Source organism: Phascolarctos cinereus, unplaced genomic scaffold (assembly GCF_003287225.1).
Source record: "Phascolarctos cinereus isolate Bilbo 61053 unplaced genomic scaffold, phaCin_HiC Scaffold_4;HRSCAF=312, whole genome shotgun sequence".
In the NCBI taxonomy this organism is placed as follows: domain Eukaryota; kingdom Metazoa; phylum Chordata; class Mammalia; order Diprotodontia; family Phascolarctidae; genus Phascolarctos; species Phascolarctos cinereus.
In genome coordinates this window covers 265,328,176-265,353,166 of record NW_027555847.1, presented here as the reverse complement: position 1 = coordinate 265,353,166, position 24,991 = coordinate 265,328,176, and the positions used below count along the sequence as shown (strand labels likewise).

The 24,991-nt window shown below is 38.6% G+C and overlaps 1 protein-coding gene and 1 pseudogene across 1 annotated transcript in view; both read right to left on the bottom strand.

Moving 5' to 3' along the window:
• The window catches only part of FRMPD1 (FERM and PDZ domain containing 1), a 250,376-nt gene that overhangs the window by 44,756 nt on the left and 180,629 nt on the right, over positions 1-24,991 (bottom strand). The window contains 2 exon segments of the mRNA XM_078153041.1: positions 2,430-2,532; positions 5,428-5,585. Coding sequence (XP_078009167.1) covers positions 2,430-2,532; positions 5,428-5,585 — 261 coding nt within the window.
• On the bottom strand, positions 13,279-14,672 carry LOC110220483 (glyceraldehyde-3-phosphate dehydrogenase pseudogene; annotated as a pseudogene).

Below are 24,991 nucleotides of genomic sequence, written 5' to 3'. Positions count from 1 at the left end.
GTCCACTGCGCCACCTAGCTGCCCCGAAACCTCTCTCTTTTCAATTTGTCTTATTAAAACTTATATATGTAGAGGTTAGGTTTGAAAAGTAGCTCAAACTATACCAGACGTGTTCTTTCCCATTACCAAAATAATATGATCTCAGGGCAGCTAAGGGGCGCAGTAGATAGAGCTCCGGCCTTGGAGTCAGGAGGACCTGAGTTCAAATCTGAACTCAGACACTTGAAATTTACTGAGTGACCCTGGGCAAGTCATTTAACCCCAATTGCCTCACCCCCCCCAATATGCAAAAATTATGTCTAATCTAAAATAAATTTTAAACTAAGAAGAAAATGTTAGAATCTCATTAAAGTTCTGTTTATTGTATAAAATGGAATTCTACGTGTCAGATCAAAAGGGGTGTACCTAAATAAAAAAAAAATATGATCTCTAAGACATCATAGACACAAGCCATAGACTCTTGAGGTGGCATGGTATTCTCAATAATTTGAGCACTGGACTTGGGAAGGGAAAGAAACAAGTATTTATTAAGCACCCCCTGTGTGCCAGGCACCATGCCAAATTCTATACAAACATCCCATTTGATATGACGATCCTGTGAGGCAGGTGCTATTATTATCCCCATTTTACAGCTGAAGAGACTGAGGGCTAGGGAAGTTAAGTATCTTGTGCATGGTCCCAGAGCTAGTAAGTGTCTGAGGCTGGATCTGACTGCAGGCCATCCCTCTATCCATTTTACCACCAGCTGCCTCTAACTGACTTCCTGAGAGTTACTGGATGGGAAGGAATGGGTGAGTTTCATTCAATGGTTTGTTTTTGTTCAATCATTTCAGTCATGTCCAACTCTTTGTGACTCCTTGTGTGGTTTTCTTGGCAAAGATACTGGAGTGGTTTGCCATTTCCTTCTCCAGCTCATTTTACAGATAAGGAAACTGAGGCAAACAGGGTTAAGTGACTTGCCCAGGGTCACATAGCTAGTAAGTATCTGAGGCTACATTTGAACTCAGGAAGATGAGTCTTCCTGACTCCAGGCCCAGTGCTCTATCCACTGAGCTTCCTAGCTGCCTTTGTTCATTGGAGGGAATATTAACATTAGCAAGATAACTGATCCAATAAAACCTCCAAATAAGTTTTGGAAGAACTTGATTTTTTTTTTACCAGTTGCAAAAACACACCTTGGCTATCCATGTACCTAAGAAAGGAGATCACTAACAAACTAATATTGGGACTCTCTTATGGAGCACTCAGGTTTATGAAGCTATCTGAGGTAAGGTGAGGTAAGGTGTGGGAAACAAAGGCAGAGGATAAAATCTAGCCCTATAGTTTCCTCAGTGCAGGCGACTCACATCGGAAAACTCCTCTTTCTGTGCAAACTGTCTGTCACCTGTTCTTAGAGGTGTTTGGGGGCAATGCGGTAAAGTAACTTGCTAATCACAACGCCAACAGGTGTCAGGGGTAGCTCAACACAGTCTCTTCTCTTGCTCTGCTGATTATTTCCCTTACGTATTTGTAGATAATGCCAAAAAGTTTTCAGAACATCTACTAGGAAGGTAAAAGAAGAGAGTGCACATTTAGTACGATCTTCCTGGAGACCAGTGGTTTTCAAAGTGTGGTCCGAGGACCCTCCAGGATTCCCAAGCCTCTTTCAGGCCATTCATGAGGTCAATATTATTATAATAATACTAGACATTTTAATTTCTAATGTGGTAAATATCCATAGATAGAACTTATAGAAACAAAAACTTTTTCAGGTTTCAATCAATTTTAGGAGCAAAAAAAGGCGTACTGAGACCAGGAAGTTGGAGAACCGCTAATGGTGGCATTTTTCTTTTTTCTCCAAGGAGGATACTGCATCAGGAAATCTCTCTGTCTCTGTCTCTCTCTGCCTCTGTCTCTCTCTCTCTCTCTCTCTCTCTTTTTCTCACTTCCTTCAGAACTGAAGCAAACCTCCAAGGACAGCATTACCACGGAAATCTCCAAGGCCAGAGCTCTATTTACCATGCCACCTAGCTGCCCCAGAATATAAACTTCTTAAGGACAGGGACTTGGAATCAGGAGGACCTGAGTTCAAATCCAGCCTCAGACACTTAACACTTACTAGCTGTGTGACCCTGGGCAAGTCACTTAACACCATTGCCTAACCAAAAAAGCAGCCAAAAAACCCCCAACAACTTTATATTCTAGTAAGAGAGTAAGGCAGAAAAGTTAATTTCTCTAGGGACTATTAATCTTACTATGTATAACCGAAATTATAAAAATAAACTAGTTCTGTTTCAACGAAAGAAAGAAAAGTTATGTTTCTTTTGCCCCGTTCTTGGTTTCTCTCTCAGAACCAGCATGACTTCTTTGAAGCTCTGCTAATCTGTATCTGCATCTCTATCTCTATCTATCTACATATCTCTGTTAATATGAAACATCCAATGTTGTACCTTAAAATATCAAGTGCTTGTTCATAGGAAAGGTCTTCCACAGACTGGTTGTTCATTCGGAGGATCTGATCACCTGGCAGAAGTTTTCCGTCAGCTGTGCTTCCTATTAAGATATAAAAATGAGTAACTGTATGTATGCCTTGTCTGCTTCCTGTAACGCAGCTTTCATGGTGCTGTATTTGAACTGGCCAAATGGTTTTACTGCTAAGATTCCTAGATGCCAGGACCACCTCCTTATTTTGTCCTGGATTTATGTGGGTTTCAATTTTCTTGTTTGCAAAATGAAGAGGAATATAGACAAGTGGTACAGCTTTGAAAATAACATGTTGCCTCCAATTTGGGATTTTCTTTTGCTTAGCTATATAAATGCTACAACAGCTTTGTTTCTTTTTTATATTTTTGCTTTAATAACATTTCATTTTTCCATATTAAAAACAATTTTTAACATTCATTTTTAAAGGTTTTGAGTTCTAAATTCTTTCCTTCTCCCCTCCCTCCCCCCTCCCTGAGATGGTAAGCAAATCGATATAGATTATACATGTGTAATCATGCAAAACATATTTCCATATTAGTCATATTGTGAAAAAAGACACAAACCCCCCAAAAAACCATGAAAAAATAAAGTGAAAAATAGGATGCTTCAATCTGCATTCAGTCTCTATCAATTCTTTCTCTGGATGTAGATAGCACTTATTTCTTTTTCAATGGGAGAAGGAAGAGAAGGCATATTTTGGTTAATTAAAAATTAAGTTAAAATTTTAAAATGGTTATCTGCTAAAATGTTTAAATAAATGCCTGTCAAATAGAAAAGAAACATGTTAAATTTGTTGTGCACTTGGAGGGAGAAGCACAGTGCAGATTCACATATTTTCATATATTCACATATTTTTGCAGATTCACCACATTCACATATGGTACAAATTCACAGATTTCTGTCCTGCTTCATATGTGAAATGTTCATCTTGTTTGGTGTTTGTTAAATTCAGAATAAAAATAAATTCTAACTCTCCCTCCCCCCAACTTCCCCAATAGGAAGAAAAGCTTATGTTACACATTCATCTAGCTATATGAATTTCTAGGGAAGGAATTCTTAACCTGGGGGTCCATGGATAGAATTCAAGGAGTCTGTGAAATTGGGCAGGGAAAAAATTACATCTTTGTTTTGACATTTCTTTCAATGATTTAAAAACCTTATTTTCAGAAGGGATCCATAGTCTTCACTAGAATGCCAAAGGGGACCCCAACCCAAAAAAGGTTAGAAATTCTTGTTCTAGGCAGATTGCTGGTGTATGCACACATTGTTAGCATTATAAGCATCTCTACCCCTAGCCAGATCCTCTTTTTGCCTATGCAGCCTGTGTTTCACAAATGGCAAAATCAATTAAAAAAAAAATCATTATTCCTCATTACTGACTCACTAGAAATGATTCCCAGGACTGGGAGTGGGATAGGTGCATGACTATGCATGAGGATATTCCATGGTACAAAAACACTTTTGGTGAATCCAAATACGTTCATTAAGTCAAGATGATTGATAACAAGCTTTGAATAGGAAAGGCCCCCAAGGCCAAGCATGTATTTCATGACCCAAGAAGAATGGGTCCTAATACAAAATAATAATAGACATTAATATAACACTTTGGAGGTTTACAAAGTTTTACATACATTATCTGTTTGGGCCTCATAACACCCCTGTGACATATGTACAGCAGGTACATATTGCCCCCCCATTTTACAGATAAGGAAACTGAGACTCAAGGATAGTGAATTATTTTCTTATGATGAGCTAGCTAGTAAGAACTGGATGTATGATTTGAAACTAGCTCTTCTTGACTCCAAGTCCAACATTCTGTTCATCATATTGCAATGCTTCTCAAAGACCCATGCAATTCCTTTTCTCTCCTAATGCTACTGGAACACAGAAGGAAATGTACAAAAGGAAAGAGAAAAAAGTCAATATATTAATTCCTATCAATCAATCAAAAAACACTTATTTAGCCCTTACAATGTGCCAGGCATTTTGCTAAGCACTGAAGGATGGAAAGAATGGCCACTAGGAAAGAATGGACATATCACTGGGTGTGGAGTCAAAGACCTGAGTTCAAATTTTGCCTCAGGTACTTAATAACTCTGTGACCCTGGGCAAGTCACCTAACCTCTGTCTCAGTTTCTTCAGCTGTAAAACAGGGATAACAACAGTCCTTAACCTCTCTCAGCCTTAATTTTTCCCATCTGCAAAATGGGAATAATAAGAGCAACTATCTTACAGAGCTATTGTGAGGATCAAATGAGATAATACATGTAAAGCACCTGTCAAATCTTAAAGCACTATAAGTGTTAGTTATTATTATTATTCTTTTAAAAACAACACTGTCAAGAGTTATTGTTATTTAAAACAACACTATGAATGTTGGTTGTTATCATCATTTACAACAATAGCACAGTATAAATATTGAAAAACACTATGAGTGTTATTATTACTATAGTTTAAAACAATAACAGTGTTATTTTCAATAATGACACATCTTAATTATGACGGAGTCTCTGTTTTCATGGAACTTACAACCTAGTAGTAGTCTATTGAATTAAGTTGGATTTTTTTTTGGGGGGAGGGGACTTGGCAATCAATCAAGACCCCCCCCAACCTATTTTTTCCAGTTTTATTTTCTTTTAGAAAAATCTTCTTTCCAATTAATTAGCACTATAAGAGTTGTTATTATTTATTATCATTTAAAACAATAACACTGCAAGCATCATAATTTAAAACATCACTTTTTAAAAGTTATTGTCATTTAAAACAGTAACACTGTTATTTTTTAAAGCAAAACATCAACACTGTATTTAAAATAACACTGTTAGTTATTATTTAAAATGATGTTTTAAGCATTAGTTATTATTATTAATAAAAATAGTTCCTGCCCTCCAAGCCCTTACATTACAACAGGAGAGACAGTATATAAATAAATAGGCACATACATGACATAGACACAGATCCTACCTGTGATAACTGAGGAGATACTCAGGGGGAGGCTCTGTGAAATGTGAAATCCGTAGTCACCCAGGAACACATCTCTGTCTATTTTTACAGTATGCTTCACGGAGGTCAGCGTTTGGGTAAGGCCCCCAGAGGAATTATCAGGTAAGGAAATCCTTCGCCTGGAAGAGTAAGAAAAAGCATCCAGTCAATAGATGTAGAGAAAGAGGCAATTCTCAGCATGTTTACAAAAGCAGTCAGACTGACCTCCTCGCTGTTCCTCAAACAAAACACTCCCTTTCCCAATTCCAGGCCATTTCCCCCAGTTGTCTCCCATGCCAGGAATCTTCTCTCCTCATCCACAGCTCTTGGCTTCCCTGACTTCCTTCAGATCTCAGCTAATGTCCCACCTTCTGCGGGAAGACTTTCCCCGTCCTCCTGAATCTTCGTGCCTTCCTTCTGAGGGTACCCCCAATTTATCCTGTTTCTATTTTGTTTGCACATAGTCGTTCGCTTTTGTCTCCCCCATTAGACCTGTGGTTGTTGTCACCCTTGTTTGGCTCTCTTTGTATCCCCAGTACTTACACAGTGCCTGGCACGTAGTAGGCACTTGCTAGTTGACTGCTTCTTGATGTACTCTCGGAATCCCCTTTCTCCAAACTAGATTCCCAATGTCCTGCCCCTCTCTGGATCATCCCCGCAGACATTGTCATATATATATAGGAAATGGTCCATGCTCTAAAATTACCTCTATCTTCCCTCCCTCGCTCATCAAATTCCTATTTCCTCAGAATTCTGGGAACCTCAGATCCTTGCTCACTAGTCAGATATTGTCCATCACTGGCTTAATTTCATTCCACCCATCACAAATTTTCTGAAATCTCAACATTTCCTGAAATTGTTTTTTTTCTCAAATGATGTCTGTTGGCTTCCCAATCCCCAGCTGCTAAAACAAACATATTTAACAGATCTCCTACCTAAGTGACAGCTTTCCCAGTGTCTCATATATCCCTTAATAGACAAAACCTTCATGGCTCCCCTTTTGCCAATTCAATTAAATATTTATTAAATGTCCACTGCCTAACACATGTGAGAGATACACATTTTAGTTATAACAGAATCCGTTTTCATAGAACTCACAACCTAGTAGTAGTCTTGAATTAAGCTGAATTTTTTTGGGGGGAGGCTTGACAATCAATCAAGACCCTCCATGCTTTGGCCCCTCAACCTACTTTTTCCAGCTTTATTTTCTTAAAAAAAAAAACTTCTTTCCAATTAATTATTTATCTTTTCTCCCTCCCATCTCCTTGGCTCCTGGGGGAAAAAAAACAGCAAAACCCTTTATTTTGCACTACTCTCTGAAACATACTCTATGCCATGGATGGGGAACCTGCAGCCTGGAGGCCATGTAGCCCTCTAGGTCCTCAAGTGCAGCCTTTTGACTGAATCCAAACTTCACAAAACAAATCCCCTTCATAAAAGGATTTGTTCTGCAAAACTTGGACTCAGTCAAAAGGTTGCACCCAAGGTGCTAGCAGGCCACATGTAGCTTCCAGGCTGCAGGTTCCCCACCCCTGCTCTAAGCTGTACTCAGATTGGACTTCTAGCTGTTCCAAGAACCTATTTCTTACCATACGTGCTTTTCTACCTCTCTAGTTTTACTCACGTTGTGCTTTCCACCTGGAAAGTCTCTCTCTGCCCCTCTACTACCTTTCCAAAAGCTACATACCATTTTTATCTCAAATGTCACTTTCTTCTTGAAACCGTTTTTAATTCCTTCCTTTCATCCAGATATAATTTTTTCTCCCTTTGTATATATACATAGTCTGCCTTGCAAAATGATTTTGTATACTTAGCACATTCTTTTCTATACACTATCTTATATGCTATTTTATTTATTTATATTGCTTTCCTGTTTTATATAGTATAAACCAGGCCTGTCAATTATCCTCCTAATTTTTAACTTATTTTTAACATTCATCTAAACATCTGAGTTTCAAATTCTCTCCCTCCACAACTCATTGAGAAGAAAAGCGATATGTTATCAATTATACATGTCATTTACTTTTCAATCTCTATGTACCCTCATAGTGCTTTACACACCTAAGGTGCTTAGTACATATTTATTGCTATTGTTATTGTCTATTGGGGGAATCCTCACCCCGGTGATTCCTTTGGAGCCAGGGCACTCAGAGACAGATGTTAAACAGATTGTCAGAGCTAAATTTCTGCTACTGTGGGCAGAATTATAACAAAAGTATGGGTCTTGTGGCAGAAAACACCCTGGGATTCAGTGAGTGAGGGTCCATGAGGATTCTAGGAATGCTATGTTTTGGGCACCAGACTGGTGGGAGGGAGATTCTCATCTGCAGGGAAAAATAAGGAACTGCCAGGTGGTACGCTAGACCTTCAGTATGCCAGACTGAAGGAAAAGTTGTAGAAAGCAAGAGGTAAGGGTAAATAGCAAGACCAGAAATGATGACTTCTGATTTTTCCTTTCTCTCTCTCTCTCAATTTCTTATTTCTTCCCCCTCTTTTCTCCCAATACCTCCTCCTCTCTCCCTTAACATGGAACTGAAGTTTCTCTTATTTAAAATTTCAATTATACTTATGTGGAATTTTAAAATTTTTCTCAAAAAACCAAAAAAACCTCAAGCCAGTTGTAACCTTCCTTTCACTTGAGTTTGGGTCCTTGGTGGAAAACTTTAGACGGTAAAGGTGGGAATAGATCATGGAAAGCCTTAAAAGAATGAAAGAGTTCAGTATTTTTACTATAGATCCTGGTGATACAAGACCGGGTAATCTGTGACTTTTGCAATTAATTTCATAATGTCTGATTTGTGGATGCTTCCCATAATGTATAGAAGGACACATTTGCTTTTTAGGATTTTTCTAACTACAAGTGTCATGTTTCCTTTATGAAAATAAATGAATTAACGTTGCTTGCTAGAGAATATATGCATGTATACACCCATTTACACATAGTTATATGGATAGTGGAGGCCCTTTCCCCCTAAACAGTCAACAGTAGTAACAGTGGCAAGAACTGGGCTAAGCCCTGGGGCTACAGACAAAAAGTTAAACCTCCCCTTAGGGTGCACACATTCTAATGGGGGAGGAATTGTGGACATATGTAATTAAATAACCTGATATTGGGACCAATCTCCCAACAAGTCATAGAGTGGTTCCAGAATCATTGAATGGAATTTTGGAAATTATCCTCACAAAGGACAAGGGGAGTTCCCTTTCCCCAAAATGTCATCCCTGCCTCCCACCTGAGGGGAAGGATCATGAGATTGGGGGAAGACCTAAGCTGGAACAGCTGAGCTTGAAACTCAGTGCATATTTGGAGAAAATTAAGTTTGGGGGACTGTGGAATTCACATCTGGGAGAAAGAGATGCTCCAGCAGGGGCTTTGAATGGAGACTAAAACTGGAAGTATTGATACAAGCAGAGCTGATGTGTTCTTGGTTCCTGAACCCTACATGCTATTCCTCAGCCTCCACTACTAGGACTCTAGGAGCTCTTCTGAGCTTTTTGCTGAGAAAACCATCACCTGAACAGGTACAGTCACATTGCATTGGGCCTCAGTTCCCAGCTACATTATATTTTCCTAGATGGAAAGGTGAGAAATAGTATGGATTAATGGATAGAGGACTAGCCTTGCAATCAGGAAGACTTGGGTTCAAGTTCTATTTCTGACACATACAAGATGTAAGATTTAGGACAAGTCACTTAATTTCTCAATGGCCCTAGGTTAGTGAGCTCTCAACTTTTTTTGACTTTGTACCTCTAGCAGTTAAAAAAATTTTTTTTGAGCATCCATCCCCAATAGATGTATATGTACTTATTTATATAAACATTATTATATTATATATAATAATATATTATATATAACATAATAATATATAATAATCATATATAACATATGTTATTATATTCTATATAAAATATAATAATTATAGATAATATATAACAGTAATTTTAGATATAATATATTATATGCATATTATTATATTATTTATGCATATTATAATACACAAAAATAGAAATCATTTTTGTTGGCAATTAAATATTGTTGATTAAATAGGCTTGATCTCATCAGTTCACATGGTGGTAAAAGCTCCACAGTGGAATCAAAGGTCCAGATCCCTCTCACAAAAGATAAGGTGTATTACACTTAGCAGAATCTTAATGTTTGTTGAGGCGAATGCTTGTTTTTATTCTCCCTTAGTATATGACCTTATAAGCATATTTTCTAGGGAACACCTCTATTATGTTTATTGTGGAATCCCTGGAAAAGATAATGGGGAGCATTAGGGAAATAAAATATGTCCATAAGAAATCACTTATATATATATATTATATATATAATACTTATGTAACACACACATACACACACACACACACACACACACAACACACACACACATATATACTAAGTCCTCACTCCACACATGTAGTCAGTGTATATTTCATACTGACACTGCAGCTGAATAAATGTAATATGACAATGCTGTTCATCCATTGTTCTTGAAGAGCTCAAGATGACCTCATAAGGCTGCTATCTTGGCTTGCTCATGAATTGGATTTAAGTCATCAGCCTCACTCTCTCCTCTAAAGTCACTGAAACCCAGTAGCTAAACAAAAGTCAAAACAAGTGTCAATGGCCCAGCATGCAGTGGATGACCTTGGTCTTTCTAAATTAAGGTCTTTCCTAATGTGGAAATATGTTTACATGATTGTACATGCATAACCTATATGTGATTCCTTGCCATCTTGGGGAGGGGGGGACAGAAGGGAGGGAGAAAAAATTTGAAACTGAAAATCTTACAAAAAATGAATGTTGAAAACTATCTTTACATGTAATTGGAAAAAATAAAATGTTATTTGCTCTTAAAAAAATAAATTAAGGTCTTTCTCAGGCCTCAGTTTATGCCAATGTGAATCCTAAGAATCTGATGATAGGGACTGCCTAACACATCTTTGGAACCAGGTTACAAAGCCAGAGTCCCAAAGTGTGTCAGTTTAAGATGGACTTGGGATAACAATTTAATAGAAGTATTTCAGGGCAGCTAGGTGGCCCAGTGGATAGAGCACTGGCCCTGGATTCAGGAGGTCCTGAATTCAAATCCGGCCTCAGACACATAACACTTACTAGCTGTGTGACCCTGGGCAAGTCACTTAATCCCATTGCCTAACCAAAAAAAAAAAGAAGTATTTCACCAGATGGCCAGTGGATGACCAGCTGAGTCAGGGCAATAAGTTACTGACAAACAGGGTCTCACAAATCAACCAAATGCTGTTTCTGAAAAACGTTAAAAAAAAAAAAGTATGACGCTTTTAAACTCCAATGTCTCCTTATACTAAAGGGTGCCAAGAAGCAGTAGTGAATAGAGTGTTACAGTCAGGAAGACCTGGGTTGAAATCCCACCTTTCATACTTCCTACCTGTGTGACTATGGACAGACCTGTCCAAGCTTCAATAATTGCCCTAAGACTTATCCATCCAACTTCAATTCCACATGGTAACAGTAGGACAGGCCTTGTGGAATAGCAGAATCACGAGACAAAGATGAATAAGTGAGGTATAGTGAGAGCAGTTTAAGAGAAATCAAAGGAATCCAAATGAGGAAAGGATTACCTGTCCAAGAGAGCCCTATGATAGGAAACGTCACTGGAAAAACTCAACATAATCAGTTAAGCTTAGTCAACTGAATTTAAAAAACACAAAAAACAATCCAGCTGATGGCACTATTTTCTCCCACTAATTTGGTCCATTAATGCAGTCAAAAAATGGTGAAACCAGCTGTGCCTGTGGATATAGCCTGCATTCTGCATGGACAGTGTTCTGCTATTATAGTAATGGCTTATTCATCTGATATTGTGGGGAAGGGAAGAGGAAGGGAAAGAGCACCTATCAATGCCAGGCAGTACACTAAGCACTTTACAAATGTAGATGAAGTACTTCACATAGTAAATTCCCAAACTAATTCATGTAACGAATATTTACTGAAGATCTGCTCTTGGTAAGGCACTGGTGGGGTGGGGAGGGGGTTAGGGGGGTAGTGGATGGGCCTAGAGAATGAACTGAATTGCCTTGGCCACTTCCAAGGAAACATGTGCTTGCCTCTGAAAGAAATATTGTTTTGGACCCTGAGTGGTCTGCTGGATCCCAATCCTGTGATAAGTGAAAGTGGAATGGGGAGGAGAGGCTGTGTCAAAGCTAACTCAGAACCAGGAGAATACAGTTAACAGCCATGTTGTGTGATGACTGACTTCAATAGACATATCTCTTCTCATCAATGCAAGGATCTAAGACAACTCCAAATGACTCATGATGGAAAATGCTATCCACACACAGAGAAAGAACTGTGGAGTCTGAATGCAGATCGAAGCATACTATTTGCTTTTTTGTTTCTGCTCTCTTGTGGTTCCTCCCATTGGTTCCGATTCTTCTTTATATGACTAATGTGAAAATATGTTTAATAAGATTGTATACGTAGAGCCTATATCAGATTGCACATCATCTTGGGGATGGGGGAGGAGAGTGAAGCGGAGAAAATTTAAGCTTCTGGAAGTGAATGTTGAAAACTAAAAATAAATTAATTCAAAAATTTTTTAAAAAGCTAACTCAAATAGGATGGGTCACTAAGCCAGAAAGCAAGGAATATTAAGTGGGCTTTCAGTGCCTTTTTCTTCAACTCAAGGTGTGGCAAATATTCCCACCCTTTCCCGAGCTTCCCAAGAAAAATCTTGGGGCAGCTAGGTGGCGCAATGGATAAAGTACCAGCCCTGGAGTCAGGAGGACCTGAGTTCAAATCTGACCTCAGACACGTAACACTTACTAGCTGTGTGACCCTGGGCAAGTCACTTAACCCCAATTGCCTCTGAAAGAAAGAAAGAAAGAAAGAAAGAAAGAAAGAAAGAAAGAAAGAAAGAAAGAAAGAAAGAAAGAAAGAAAGAAAAAATCTTGAACTGCTTGTAAATGAGGCTGGATCTCAAAGACTGCTTCCTGTGATTCATATTCTTTCCCCTGGACACAGGTGATCAAACAGGGATCCCAAAATGCGCATATTTAACCCTGATTGCAATCTTTTTTTTTTTTCCCTTGGTAGCAATCTTGTGAGGTCTAATGAGGTCCATCCTGGGTCCTCAGTCGGTGCCAAGTGAACTTCAGGAGGTAGTGCTTCTTTAGAAGATAACCACAGTTGGAGAACGAGCCCTGTTTGGTTTCAGTTGTTGGAGGGAAGTGTTGTGAAGGTAGAGAACTGAAGGGGAATGTAAAATGCCTATTTAGCAGTCCTGAAATCTTCATCACGTCGTGATGTTTTGAGCATCGGACACCTTTTGGAAAAATATAAGAAGTTATGCTTTGGCTGCTGCTTGTTTTAAGTTTTTCTGTTAATTAGTGCTTGTCCTTTATATTTAGCATTGGTTTTGGATCAAAGTAATATATAGCTGTGTCACACTAGATTTGGGGCAGCTAGGTGGCACAGTGGATAGAATGTTAGGCCTGAAGTCAGGAAACACTCATCTTTGTGAGTCCAAATCTGGATTCATACACTTAATAGCTGAAGGACCCTGGGCAAGTCACTTAACCCTGTTTGCCTCAGTTTCCTTATCTGTAAAATGAGCTGGAGAAGGAAATGGCAAACTACTCCAGTATCTTTGCTAAGAAAACTCCAAATGGGGTCACAAAGAGTCAGATACAACTGAACCACAACTGAATACCTTTCTACTGCCCACTTCAGGACAGCCCTTGACATAAGCCAAAAGAGCTTTGAGTAATTTTCCCTAAGACTAAGGTAGAGATATAAAAAGCCAAAAAGTAATAACTAGACAAAAGAGCCTGTCTATTTTTTTTTTTGCATTGAATATGGTGACTTTATTGATGGTACATAATATAGAACTCAATGCTTCACGCCCCATTACAGGGGTGCTTTGGGGCAAGGACTGTGAAGGGGGCATAGGATGCCCAATAAAAGGAAATAGTTTAGGGATGCGGGTTCCCCAGTGTTAGAACTTCTCTTTTGATTGGGGATGAAGATCTATGGCTTTCCACTTTACTCCTTGGTGGCCATGTAGGTCATGAGGTCTATTACACGGTTGCTATAACCATACTCGTTGTCATACCAGGAAATGAGCTTCACAAAATGGTCATTGAGGGCAATACCAGCACCGGCATCAAAGACAGAAGAGTGGGTATCAGTGACAAAGTCAGTAGATACAACTTGGTCCTCTGTGTACCCCATGATGCCCTTTAAGGGTCCCTCTGCTGCCTCCTTTATTGTCTTCTTGATATCATCATATTTGGCAGGTTTCTCTAGGCGACAGGTCAGATCCACAACAGATACGTCGGGAGTAGGAACACGAAAGGCCATACCTGTGAGCTTCCCATTTAGCGCAGGTATAACCTTGCCTACAGCTTTAGCAGCACCAGTGGAAGCAGGTATGATGTTTTGGCCAGCACCACGTCCATCTCGCCACTGCTTGCCAGAGGGGCCATCTACTGTCTTCTGGGTAGCAGTAGTGGAATGGACTGTGGTCATGAGTCCTTCCACAATGCCAAACTTATCATGAATGACCTTGGCCAGGGGCGCCAAGCAGTTGGTAGTGCAAGAGGCATTACTGACAATCTTAAGGGAATTATTATATTTATCATGGTTCACTCCCATCACGAACATAGGGGCATCAGCAGAAGGGGCAGAGATAATGACCCGCTTAGCTCCCCCCTTCAAATGAGTCTCAGCCTTTTCCATGGTGGTAAAGACACCAGTGGACTCTACCACATAAGTAGCGCCAGCATCTCCCCACTTAATATTGGTGGGATCTCGCTCCTGGAAGATGGTAATGGCTTTTCCATTGATCACCAGTTTTCCATTCTCAGCCTTGACAATGCCCTTGAACTTGCCATGGGTGGAATCATATTGGAACAGATAAACCATGTAGTTAACATCAAGGAAGGGGTCATTAATGGCCACAATGTCCACTTTCTGTGAGGTGACTGCAGCCCTAGTCACCAGACGCCCAATACGGCCAAATCCATTGATTCCGACCTTCACCATCTTGTTTCAGTGATGTGGCTACAGCAGTGGGTCCTGGCACCAAGTTCTGGGTGCCTCTTTTCTTTTTACTGGTCAGCCCACAAGTCAATATATGTATGTCCAGGTCCCTTAATAGAGAGGAATAGGGTGACTACTTTAGCCTCTTGGGTAATTATTGTTACATCACAATAGGATATGATGTAAAGGGTGATACCCCTGGTCAGACTCCCCAGATGCGAACCCACAACCAATATATATAGGTCCAGGTCCCTTAATAGAGAGGAATAGGGTGACTGCTTTAGCCTCTTGGGTAATTATCATTACATCATAATAGAATATGATATAAATATAAAGGGTGATACCATAGCTTTATTTATTTCTCAAATACACAGAGAACTGAATCAAATTTATAGGAATATGAGTCATTCCCCAATTGATAAGCAAAGAATATGAACAGTTTTCAGTAGAAGTCAAAGCTATCTATAGTCATGAAAAATGCTCTAAATCACTACTGATTTGTTGTTGTTCAGTCATGTCTGAATCTTCATTACCCTCTATGGACTTGTCCATGGGGTTTTTCTTGGCAGGATACTGGACTGGTTTACCATTTCCTTCTCCACAGTTACAGTTGAGGAACTGAGGCAAATAAGTGTTAAGTGACTTGCCCAGGGTCACACAGCCAGTAAGTGTCTGAGGTCATATTTGAACTCAGGTCTTCTTGATTTCATGTCCAGTGCTCTATGTACTGCATTACCAACTGTCCCTCACTATTGATTAGGGAAATGCAAATTGGAACAACTCTGAGGTTATCACCTCACACTCATCAGATTGGTTAACATGACAGAAAAGGAAAATGACAAATGTTAGAGGGATGTGGAAAAATTGGGACACTTAATGCACTGTTGGTGGAGTTGTGAATTGATCCCACCATTTTGGAGAACAATTTGGAACTATGGCCAAAGGGCTTATAAAACTGCATACCCTTTAACCCAGCAATAACACTACTAGGTGTGTATTCTAAAGAGAATTTTTTTAAAGGAAAAGGTCTTATATGTACAAAAATATTTATAATAGCTCTTTTTTGTGATGGCAAAAAATTGAAAATTGAAGGGATAACCATCAGTTGGGAAATGGCTGAACATAAGTTGTGGTACATGATCATGGTAGAATACTACTGTGCTATAAAAAATAACAAGCAGGATGCTTTCAGAAAAACCTGGAAAGACTTACATGAACTGATGTTACAAAGTGAAGGGAGCAGAACCAAGAGAACATTGTATACAGTAACGGCAATATTGCATGATGATCAACTGTGAATGACTTAGCTATTCTTAGCAATACAATGATCCAAGACAATTCTGAAGGACTTATGACGAAAAGGGCTATCCAACTCGAGAAAAAATTGGAGTTTGAATGCAGATCAAATGCAGTCTGTTTTTTTTCACAACATGGCTAATATGGAAATATATTTTGCATTACTATACATCTATAATCTATATAAAATTGTTTGCCTTCTCAAGAAAAGGGGAAGAAGGGAGAGAATTTGGAATTCAAAATTTTAAAAAATGAATGTTAAAAATTGTTTTTACATGTAATCTGAAAAGATAAAATAGAAAAATTCACATAAAAGCAACAGAATATGATGGAATCATATTCCCTTAATTAGCACAATTACTTCTACAAGTAATTTTAAAGTGACTTTAAATACTTCGTAGACTTTTAAAACAGAAAATATTGAAAATAATTTAACTTTTCCTTGATATGTCAGGATACTCACTGATTATCAAAGCATGTAGAATAGCCAATCAATGATAGTCTAAAGGGCTATCTGTCCCTACACTAAATGGTCGCAGGCTCTTACACTTTTTGAGTTTTTATACTTTTTCTAGTTTGACAGATACAATTTCCTGTTTCTCTCAGTATTATTACCTGTCTCTAGTCATGACTCCTTTTAATAAGTGATCTCCTTAAAGTAAGGCCACTTAACTTTGGTTAAAAACTAATGAATATATCTAGAAATTAAGAAACTTCTCTAGTAGTTGTGCTTAACTATACTTTTTTTATTATTAATTTTTCCTGTAAGGGGAGCTATGACTTCATAGCAGGCAGGAAAGAAAGACAAAGGTCACCGACCTCTAAATCCCAGCAGCCACTTTCAGTGAAATCAGATGAATAATTTTAATGACCTAGAGAATGAGATTGTAAATGAAAGAAATTTCTGACCTTAGCTCAAAGATTAGGTAAATTCAAGGAGTTATAGCTCAGGCAAAAGCAATGTAATTAAAAACACATACATAATGCCTAAGGCCTTAGGGGGAGAGAGGTTTAGTAGGTCAATGAGACAACCCACCTGGGGTTATGAGCTAAAAGAACCAAAATTCCCCCTCCTCTCGAAGGCCGTACGTGGGCTGTAATTCAGCACACTACCAGCAGATGACAGTGCAAGAGAGAGAATAGATCAGGAGGGGGCTGTAGAATTTTCAGAAGCAGAGAAGGCAACTCATAGCCCAGTGATATCATCAGGCCAGGATCTACAAGAAGCATCACTGGAGGCACATGGGGGCTCTAGCAGGGTCACAACCATCGACATGTGAGATACCCTGCTTGGACATGTTTCCTGGTCATGTGTTTTTCCTGCCTTTGTATCTTTTCCACACAGGTTCCCTGCATGTATTCCCTGCATACGTGTTTGTTCTCCTACTAGTGATGGAGTAATCTGTGAGAGATGGGTACATTGAAGGAGGAGGGAGTATCTACATGGCCATTGATTTCACTGCTATTTCCTTAAACATCTTTTTGCCTTGAACTAGCACATCCTCTTGTTTTTCTGATAAAAAAAATTGAGGTTTGTGAGCTGTAGTTTCGAATGGATGCTGATCCAAAGTGTGCCTTGAATCTGAAGTCATTTTCAAGAGATCCACACTAAGACAGGCTTGAGCTACATTTCAAATAGTATCCTAGGGCTTTGGGTTATAAAATATCTGGTCAAAGGCTGAAAGATTTGCCCACACCACATAGCAAGTATCAGGGCTGGAACTCTATCTCAGGCCTTCGGACCCCAAGACCAGCGTTCTTTTCTCTGTATTACATCCTTCAGTAAAATATTTACCATTGGTATAAAAAGAAAGATGGTGGAGTAAGAAGTTAATTGCTCTTCCCCTCCCTCACTGACCTCTGAAAGGCCAGAAAATATTAACCCAGGAAAAACTGGGAGCCAACCAAAAGACAGGGCACAGCCCAGGAAGCTTGGGGGATTAACTCTGTGGGGGTGGGGTGGGGAGAGCAGTACAGGACTGGAGGCAGCCCAGCAAGCCAGTGGCAAGCCCCACGTCAATACACCAGGGGACATCCTGAGACCCAGGTTGGTGGAGCAGGCTAGTGTCAACACCAAGACCCCCCTCCCTGCCCTGCCCCCTGAGCAGGGGCCAAGAGCCTCAATACAGGCAGGGGAACCAGTAGACACCAGCTCAGAAAACCACCACAGGTGATGGCTTTCTTCAACAGCAAAATCCCTGGCGCCTCAGCACAACTTTGGGAAGCACAACTCTAGAAGGCAAAGCTTCCAGGTTGACAGAAATCCACCAGCAGAGAAACATCCCTGTGCAAGGTCCAGCTGAGCAAGGAAAGAAGCTTGGGTAAGTGCCCCCTTCACTCCAGCAGGAGAACTCAACATTTTTTTTCAACATTTTTTTTAAAGTCAGGAAATAGGCAAATACCATGAACAAAAAGCAGAAACAGAAAATGACCATAGATTCTTATTTTTAGGAAAGGGAGGATCAAGGCACAAATTCAGAAGAGGACAACATTATCAATATACTCACACCTGAAACATCAAAGGGGAATGTGAACTGGTTTCAAGCCCAAAAAGCCTTCTTGAAAGAGCTCAAGAAGGATTTTAAAAGTCAAATAAGAGAGGTAGAAGAAAATTTGGGAAAAGAAATGAGAGGCATGCAAGAGAGAATCAACAGCTTGGAAAAGGAAGGACAAAAATTAACTGCAGAAAACAAGTCCTTAAAAAGTAGAATTGGCCAAATGGAAAAAGAGGCACAAAAACTCACAGAAGAGAACTCCTTAAAAAGTAAAATGGGCCAAACTGAAAAGGCAGTACAAAATCAAATAGAAGAAAACAATTGCTTAAAAATTAGAATTGGGCAAGTGGAAGCTAATGACTCTATGAGAACGAGAAATCAGTCAAACAGAAACAGAAGAATGAATAGATGAAAACATAAAATACCTCATTGGTAAAACAAATGACCTGGAAAATAGATCCAGGAGAGACAATTTAAAAATTGTTGGTCTACCTGAAAACAATGACTAAAAAAAGAGCCTGGACAACATCCTTGAGGAAATCAAAGAAAACTGCCCTGAGGTCCCTAGAACCAGAAAGTAAATTAATCATCGAAAAATCCACCTATCACCTCCCAAAAGAGATCCCAAATTGAAAACGCCAAAGAATATAGTAGCTAAATTCTAAAACCACCAGATCAGAAAGAAACAATTTAAATATCATGGAATCACAGTCAGGATTATGTAGGACCTTGCAGCTTCTACATTAAAAGATCGAAGGGCGTGGAATACAATATTCCATAAGGCAAAGGAGCTTGGATTACAACCAAGGATCAATTCCCCAGTGAAACTGAGCATAATCTTTCGGGGGAGGAGATGGATATTCAAAGAAACAGGGGACTTCCAAACCTTGATGAAAAGACTCCAGAACTCAACAGAAAATTTGACCTTCAAATACAAGACTCAAGAGAAGCATAAAAAGGTAAACAGGAAAGAAAAAAAAACATTATTAATAAGGGCAAACTGTTTACAGCCCTACAAGGGAAGATGACACTTGTAACTTTTTTTTGGCTAGGCAACAGGGTTAAGTGATTTGCCCAGGGTCACACAACTAGTAAGTATCAACTCCACTGTGCCTCCTAGCTGCCCCAGACACTTGTAACTCTTGAGAGTTGTAATGTCATTATGCCGTTTAAAAGGGTGTATATTTAGACAGAGGGTGTGAGTTTAAGTTGACTTTGATGGGATGGTAAAAAAATCTAAATGGTAAAAAGACACAAAAATCAAATACAGTAGAGAGAAAAAAGGGAGGGAGATGAGCAATTGTTTGAATCTTACTCTCATCAGATTTGGTTCAAAGAGGAAATAGTATAATCAGTTAGGTATAGAAATCTAACTTATCCTATAGAAAGTAGAAAGGGAAAAGAAAAGGGAGGGAGCTAATAGAAGACCCCAGATTCTGCGATAAGAACTCACTATTTGGTAAAAAACTGCTGGGAAAACTGGAAAAATGTATGGCAGAAACTGATATAGACCAACATTTTATAGCCATACCAAAATAAAGTCAAAATGGGTACAGATTTAGTTATAAAGACTGATACTATAAGAAAACTAGAAGAGCAAGGAATAGTTTACCTTTCAGATCTATGGAGAAAGGAAGAATTTATGACCAAACAACAGATAGAGAACATTATGAAATGCAAAACAGATAATTTTGATTACATTAAATTGAAAAGTTTTTGCACAAAGCCAATGAATCCAAGATTAGGAGGGAAGCAGAAAACAGGGAAAGAATTTTTACAACCACTGTCTCTGATAAAAGCCTAATTTCTAAAATATATAGAGAACTGAGTCAAATTTATAAGAATATAAGTCATGCCCCAATTGAAAAATGGTCTCAGCAATACAAGGATCTAAGACATCTCCAAAGGCCTCATGATGGAAAATGCTATCCACATCCAAAGAAAGAACTATGGAGTATGAATGCAGATTGAAGCATACTATTCGCTATTTTTTTTCTTCTGTTTTGTTTTGTTTCCTCTTTCTGATGGTTCCTCCTATTGGTTCTAATTCTTACATCACTAATGTGAAAATGTTTAATAGGAATGTATATGTATAGCCTCTATCAGATTGTGTGCTGTCTAGGGAAGGGACGGAGAGAAAAATTTAAAACTCAAAAACTTATGAAAGTGATTGTTGATAATTCAAAATAAATTAACAAAAAATAAATGCTATTTGATTAACTGACATTGTGTTCAAATAATGCAAGGAGGCATGTAATATACTTCAGAAATATTTAGATCTAAAATAATAATAATTTTGTGCCTTAAGGGCTAAATTTCAATTGTCTGGACAAGTCACATCTTTGATGAGGCTAAATTATGATGAATCAATTTATTTAGTATTTATCAAAAAACTGGGGATCCAGATAAATCACTGTCTTACATTTTTTTCCCAAAGAAGGCTATACTTTTAACTTTATTTTATTTTACTATTTGTTAAATAGTCTTTATTAATTTTAATTTTAGTTGATAAAGGATTATGTAGGTATACAGTTAGAGGAAATGATGTTTGTGATAGCATTTTCATATTCAAAGTACTCAATAAATATCAATAAGTAGTCATCTAACTTCATATTTTATCCTGAATTTACTGCTTACACTATAAAACTGATGTTATTCTCCTATATTTTTATAATGGAAAAGTACAGATTCATTTACCATCCTAAAAAACTATTCTGAAAATGACATTAATTTTAGGTTAAGTCCTTAGCTTTCTTCTCTATTCTCTCTGTCTTTCCTTGGCAAGTTAATTCAACTCACAATTTCAACTGCTACTTCTAAGCTGAGATCTCTAGTCCTGACATCTCTTTGAGAAAATTAAATTGATATTTTTCTCCATTTTGGTAACTGATTCTGTTCTGTATCTCTGCCAACATCTTGTACACTGCCTAAGTCAATGTTTCTTTGCCTCTGAGTTAAGTTCATAAGTTCAACTTTCTTTTCTGAGTTAAGTAAGTTTAGAAGTTCAGTTTTCTGCTAACCAATGTTCTATTCTATTCTTGTGTCAAAGAAATCTGTTATTCTCGAAGGTTGCAGGTGGATGTCAGGGAGTCTGGTCTGTTATCTCTGAAACACTGACTGTCCTTCAAGAAAGTCTGTTCTCAATGTCTTACACCGTATACCAAGATAAAGTCCAAATGGGTATATGATTTACACATAAATGGTGATATCATAAGCAAATTAGGAGATCAAGAAATAGTTTACTGGTCAGATCTATGGATAAAGAAAGAACTTATGGCCAAACAAGAGACAGAGAGAGCAATATGAGATGCAAAGTGTGGATAATTTTGATTATATTGAATTAAAAAGGTTTTGTACAAACAAGACCAATGCAACCAAGATTAGAAGGAAAGCAGAAAGCTGGGAAACAATTTTTTACAGCAAGTGTCTCTGATAAAAGGTCTCATTTCTCAAATATATAGAGAAACTAAGTCAAATTTATAAGAACACAAGTCACTCCTCAATTGATAAATGGTCAAAGGATATGAACAGGCAGTTTTCAGATGAAGAAATCAAAGCTATCTATAGTCATGTGAAAAAAAATGCTCTAAATCACTATTGACTACAGAAATGCAAATTAAAACAACTCTGAGGTACCATCTCACAACCATCAGGCTGGCTAATATGACAGAAAAGAAAAATGATAACTGTTGGAGGCAATCTGGGAAAATTGAGACATTAATGCATTGTTGATGGAGTTGTGAACTAATCCATCCATTCTGAGGAGCAATTTGGAACTATGTCCAAAGGACTACAAAACTGTGCCTAGCCTTTGATCCAGCAATACTACTACTAGTTCTGGATCCCAAAGAGAAGCAAAAACAAAAAGGGGGGAAAGGATCTATTTGTACAAAAATATTCATAGCAGCTCTTTTTGTGGTTACAAAGAATTGGAAACTGAGGGGATGCCCATCAATTGGGAATGGCTGAACAAGTTGTCTTATGTGAATGGAATGGGATACTATAAGAAATGATGAGCAAGGATGCTTTCAGAAAGACTTACATGAACTGATGCAAAGTGAAGTGAGCAGAACCAGGAAACATTGTATATAGTAACAGCAACATTGCATGATGACCAGCTATGAATATCTTAGTTCTTCTCAGAAATGGTCTAAGACAATTCCAAAAGACTCATGATAAAAAATGCTATTCACCTCCAGAGAAAGAACTGGTGGAGTCTGAATACAGATTGAAGATACAATTTTCATGTTATTTTTTCCTGTTTTTTTCCTTTCATTCTGTTTCTTCTTTCACAACATGACTAATACATTTTACATGATTGCACATACATAAGTTATATCAAACTGTTTACTGTCTTAGGGAGGGGGAAAGGGAGGGAGGAGAAAATTTGGAACTCAAATTTTAAAAAATATTAAAATTTCGTCTTAACATGTAATTGGAAAAAAAATACTCTAAAAAAGAAAAGAAAATCTGGTCTGTTATCACTGTGGTATCAACTAGTAATGTTGGTGGACACCATCAATGAGCTTTCCATAGCAACAAGATGGAAGAAAGGGTTGTTGTTACTGAGGAGCTAAAACTCCCTTTTATTGGTAATTGCCTTACCAATAAATTGAATGTACTCAGAACTTTGTGCTTCAGTTTGCCTTAATTTTGATCATAACATCTTGAATGTCTTCCATCTGGAAGGCACAATTATTGGCACTAATGATGGAAATAGGAACGTTCAAAGGAAGAAGAGCAGGTTTGAGAAGAGATGAAGTTTGGTTTTTGATGTCTAGCACTGAATCTCTCAACTCTTACTTATTCAGGGCAGGTCAGTCCCAGAGGGTAGTTGGCTACTCCTCACCTTGAGTCTTTGGGGTAACTATGAGGAGTCAGGGGGTTCTCTAGTACTGCGAGCTTCCACTGCTATAATCACAAATTACTTTCAGGTGATATCATTAATGTTAATTAGAGTTAATTAGAATTTGGAAGCCTCTGATGGCAGAAAGAAAAGAAGAATTGTGAAGCCTCTTGATGAAAGTCAAAGAGAAGAGCATAAAAGCTGGCTTGAAACTTAACATCAAAAGCACTAATTCAAATCTGACCTCAGACACATAACACTTACTAGCTGTGTGGCCCTGGACAAGTCACTTAATCCCATTGCCCCATTTAAAAAAAATACAAAAAAACACTAAGATCATGGCATCTGGTCCCATCACTTCCTGGCGAACAGAGGGAGGAGAAATGGAAGCAGTGTTAGATTTTATATTTTGAGGCTGAGTTCACTACAGATGGCAACTGTAGCCATGAAATTAAAAGATGCTTGCTCCTTGCCAAGGAAAGCTATGGCAAATCTGGACAGCATACTAAAAAACAGAGACATCACCTTGTTGACAATGGTCCATTGAGAAAAAGATGTGTTTTCCAGCTGTAATGTATGACTGTGAGAGTTGGACTATAAGGAAAGCTGAGCACCATAGACTCATCTCTTTCAAACTGTGGTGCTAGAGAAGACTTTTGAGAGTTCCTTGGAAAGCAAGGAGATCAAAATCAGTCAACACTCAATTTATTGGAAGGACAAATACTGAAGCTGAAGCTTAAATACTTTCGCCACATAATGAGAAGATAGGACTCATTAAAAAAGACTCTGATGCTGGGAAAGATTGAAGGCAAAAGGAGAAGGGGATGTCAGAGGATGACATGGACAGAGAGTGTCATGGAAGCAACAAACATGAGTTTAGACACAGTTCAGGAGATAGTGGAGGACAGAAGGACCTGGTATGGTATTGTCCATGGAATCACAAAAAATCAGACATGACTGAACTACAACAATATTGACTAAAATAATATAACATTTGGTGCCAAAACATTCCCCAAAAGTCTGGGATATACTTTCCTACAGATACATGAAGGGAATCCAGGGGAGAAGAGATGCAGACTTAAAGCTCATGTGGCCAAAGGGTAGACTCTTGGCTCCTGATCAGATAGAAGGTCTTTCTCCCTTCCTGGAGTCCTCATGAAGTACACCCCTGGGCTGGGTGCGGTTATTGGCTGGGCTCCATGGATTGAAACTCTTCAAGAGTTCTAAAGTTTTCTTTCTTCATCTGTATCTGGTATGTTTTCAGGACACTGATCATAAATTGGGACTCTGCTACCATTGTCAATGGGAAGTCTAAATCCTCCAACTCTTTGGAAGATTTTCCTCTGGTTAACGGTAGGGGAAAGAAACTGAAACATCCCCTCAGCCCCAATCCCTCTTCAAGGGAGGGGACCATTATGTTAGCCTGATTCCAAACCAGCTTGCTGTTTTTATCCAAACCTCACAAGGTGTGGCTGATTCCTTTCAACAAATCCAAATATAGTCTATGTATTATCACATTCAATAGTCAATAAACATTTATTAATCACCCATTACATATCAGGCATTGTGTTTAGCCCCGGCATACAAACATGAAAAAAGGAAAAAAAACCAGTCCCTGCCCTCAAGGAACTTACAATCTAATGGGGGAAAACAACACACAAAAGGAATCTGAAAGTGGGGGGAAGGTACCCAACTCAGGAGGTTTGGTGGAGAAGTCTCCAGAGAAGTTCCAAAGCAGCACAGCCAGCTAAGAAATGAGATGTCTGCGCTGAGGCCTCTCCTTAAATAGCAGGATTGAGTTGATGACCCCACCCCCTAATTAGAGAGACAGAAAGTAATGTTGAGGTGGAGTACAAAGGCAAAGCATTTCATTCCTTCCAAACTGAT